Genomic DNA, 3788 nt, shown 5'->3' with positions numbered 1-3788 from the left:
ACAAAAAAAAAAAAAAAAAAAAAAAAAAAAAAGAAGAGAGAGAGAGAAAAAAATTGTTTAGTTTATGTTTATTTTACGGCGCAGCCGCAGCCAGCCCAACCTGCGCCAACAGCCACGCGGTCAGCGGCGTGATGGAAGTGAAGATGACGGTCATGACGCCAAAGAGGGTCATGGCGAGCGCCGAGTAGGGCGCGGCCCGGCTGCCCTGCTCGTAGAGGTACGACGTCCCCATGGCGGCCGCATTGATGCCGACCGTGATGCCCACAGCGACGGTGCGGGAGTCCTCTGGGCCTCGATTCGCGGCGTCGCTGTTCCGGGTGTCGACGGTGGATGAGGATGTCTGTGGCGGGCATGCTTGCTGTTGACGAGCTGCCGACCACGGCAGGCGCTTGGCGTCTGGTCGGAGAGCAGAGTGCGGGTTGACGTCAACCGCCTCCAGCATCATGGCGGAGGAGGAGGATGCGGCAGACGGCTGTCTCTGGTGCGGCTGGCGGCACTGGCACTGCTCACCTGGGCAGTTGTCCCCCGCGACTATACAGTGGGATTCATGCTGAGGTCGACGGGCAGCCGTCTGCGGAGGCGAAGGAGGCGACTCGTCCCCGTCGCCACTGCCGGCAGCCCGAGTGCCGTCGGCGACGCGCCGAGCAAACCGATTCAGACTAGGCGTGAGCTCTGACGACTCGTTGCCAAGCTCAAGATCAAGCTGCGCCGCCTCGCCGCGAAGCGCAATGCTCGCCAAGACCCAAGCGCAGCACCGCTCCGCCGTGCCAATGATCCAACCCACGAGGCCGAGACCCATGGCCATCTGGAAGACGATGCCGTTGAACACCACCATTGCCGCGTTGACGCCGACGTCGCCGCCCAGCTTGACCATGACGGGCGTGCCCAGAGCAAGCGTGACGCTGCGCACGGCGAACGCGATGCTCTGCGCCCCGGCGAGCCCCGCGGCGTGCGCCAGCAGCGGGCCGAGCACGACGGTCAAGCCGGCCGCGGTGGCGGAGGCCACCAGGACCACCAGCCCGGCGTGCGAGACCAGAGCGCGCCGGTACTCGAAGAGCTTGAGGCCCCAGGCGACGAGGCCCGACTCCAGGATCGTTAGGGCGATGTCTCCAGCGCCCATGCACGGCGCTGAGCTGCCGCCGCCGCCGCCGCCGGTGACGCCGGTGCGGCTGCGGGAGGAGGCGAGGACGCTGAAGGGCACGCCTGCCGTCATGTGCGAGAAGACGGCGTCGTGCGCGGTGCGGTCCATGAGGAAGCCGGCGAAGGTCAGGCCGGACTGGAAGGTGTCGAGGACGGCGAGCACGCTGGATCGGAGCACGGCGTGCTTGGCCTGGACGTAGGCGATCATGACGCCCGCGGTGATGAGGACCGGGTTGAGGCCGACGACGAGCGCGGTGCGGCGCCGCGGCATGGTCTTGAGCCGCGCCGACGTCCGCGCCCTGGCCTGCAGGGCCAGCGTCGTCATCCACGTCCCGAGCAGGACGGACGTATCAGCGAAGACTGTTATTCCGGTGCTGGCGGCCACCCCGATTGAGATGGGGATCGAGACGATGCAGATGACGAGACATGGGTTGCGCAGGATCCAGTTGACGACCTCCCGGGACTTGGGCAGATGCTCGCATGAGTTGAGCGCCTGTCTGTTCTTTGACCTGGCACTGACCAACGTCGACTGGCTTTGGATCCCAGAGCTGTTGCCAGCCACGGTGACCGTCGAGCTCCCCATGAGCGTGGACTGGTCAGAGAACCTCTTCAACGGGATTTGCCGCACCTGCTCTACAGAAGACGGCAGCAGCAGAGACGTCGGGAGTGACTTGTTGTCGTTCTGCCGGTTTTTGGACCGAGGTAGGTTTGCCGAGCGTTGGCCGGCCGGGTTGGTAGCCCTCTTACTCTTTTTATGTCTCCCAAAGCCGAAGCGTAGTGAGCAAGTGTGAATGGCATATGACAAGTAGTACACCAGCACGGGAGAGAGCACACCCATGAGAACTATGACCAAGTGACCAACATCAGCGAGAGCTCGAATAGGAGGAAGAGAACGTTGCGGTGCAACGATTGACAAAACAAGGCACAACCCTACCAAACATGGCAGTGATCAAGCCAATCTCCAGAGAACTGGCCGGCTTGTTTCGGAAGATTTGAACAAAAGGCACAGTGAAGCCGACAGACATGTGCTTGTTGAGCAGGTCGGTCTAGCACAAGGGGATCACGTCAGTGTTAAAAAAAAAAAAAAAAAAAAAAAAAAAGCCAACGGAATAAGCAAGAAGCACGTCCACGGGGCAGAGAAAAAAAAAACCAACCGGGCCTTTGAGATACTTGTGATAAAACACACCAACGGCCTCGGAGCCGCGAAAACGACGCACCGCCCAGTCGACCAGTCCAATCGTGACCGCCAATAGCATCATTCCCATGATGGCGGCGGAGAATCCTCCAAGGAAGATCGAGACGAAGCCGAGGGCGTAGATGATGATCTGCATCATGAAAAGCAGGAAGATGGCGAGAGCTCCGTCCCAGTACTGAGCGCGAAGGCCAGACGGGAAGAAGCGAGCCGTGAAGCCCGAGGCCGCCGGCTTGCCGTCGCAGGCGCCATCTGCATTGCGCATTCTCGCGACGTCGGTCGCGGCGTGCGGCGATGATTTCTTTTATTTCGTTAAATCTCAGTAAAAGTATAGAGATGTACTTCTTATAAACCTGCGATGTCTGGAGATGAAAAGCGCAGGCGTTCTTGTTACTTTTGATGAACAGATTTTTTTTCTTTTCTTTTTTTTCTCTACATCAAGTTGAAAGATGAGTGAAAACAAAGTGAAGAAATAACCTCGAGATACGAATCACAAGCTACGTTACGAAAAAAGGGCAACGCGTTGAACAAACGCCCGGTCAGCGTGCAGGGTAGAAAAAGACTCGGTCCCCCAGACTTGGATCTCTTGGGTGTAAGTCGAGGAATTAGAAGGGCGTGACAAACGGAGCGGAAAAGGTCCAAAGATCTGTCTGTCGTGGAGAAGTTCCTCACGTGAAAGTCAAAAGAATGCGTGTTTATAAGTAGAAACCCCAGATGGAGGAGGCACACTTGTGGCATTGCGGACTCAACAGAGCGTTGGTGAAGAAAAGAGGAGACAAGGATTGCCGGCAGGCATCTGAGAGATGGCCGTTTCCCATCGCCAACCATGTGCTTGAAGGTAAAGTGAGTGTAGGCTGAGGTTGAGCCAAGTTTGTAGAGTCCCAACCCCCATCAGGCTCCGTCATTCACTCAAAGAGGTTGAGCAGCACGGAGCCGTGTCCCGTACTGTTGTTGTCCGGTCTGCGCCCCGAGCCGTCGCCGCCGGACCCACTTGGGAGAGCAAGTTATGTCGAGCTTCAGTCCTTATGGCACGACCAAGGATGCCAAGACAGACAAACAACACACACACACACACAAACAGAGAGCTGATCATGACGACGTTGCTATGCCGTTTGGTGCTTTTGTCAGGGCGGTGGCTCCATATATTGTTTTCTGCAGACTGCATCTAGCACGCAAAACATTGCGCGCCAATGGACGTGAGCCGGCCCACCGGCAGACATCAACGGTCAAAACAGAGAGCTGATCATGACGACGTTGCTATGCCGTTTGGTGCTTTTGTCAGGGCGGTGGCTCCATATATTGTTTTCTGCAGACTGCATCTAGCACGCAAAACATTGCGCGCCAATGGACGTGAGCCGGCCCACCGGCAGACATCAACGGTCAAGAATGTTGACTCGAGGATTTGAACATTCCGCTTGGGCCAGGGGTTTGCATTCATGGATGTACACTTGGCGTC

General features: G+C 57.8%; 1 protein-coding gene across 1 annotated transcript; it reads right to left on the bottom strand.

Annotated features, from left to right (window-relative positions):
• Window positions 1-73: 73 nt before the first annotated feature.
• PpBr36_02265 (uncharacterized protein) lies at window positions 74-2597 on the bottom strand (the record flags this gene model as incomplete). The annotated part of the gene is made up of 3 exons (XM_029889447.1): window positions 74-1983; window positions 2075-2186; window positions 2295-2597. The coding sequence occupies 3 exons, from the start codon at window positions 2595-2597 to the stop codon at window positions 74-76; spliced, it is 2325 nt and encodes a 774-aa protein (XP_029753363.1).
• Window positions 2598-3788: the final 1191 nt, after the last annotated feature.

The sequence above is a fragment of the Pyricularia pennisetigena genome, chromosome 3 (genome assembly GCF_004337985.1).
Source record: "Pyricularia pennisetigena strain Br36 chromosome 3, whole genome shotgun sequence".
Taxonomy (NCBI): domain Eukaryota; kingdom Fungi; phylum Ascomycota; class Sordariomycetes; order Magnaporthales; family Pyriculariaceae; genus Pyricularia; species Pyricularia pennisetigena.
Note: the sequence above shows the minus strand (reverse complement) of the source record. Positions and strands in the feature narration are given on the sequence as shown.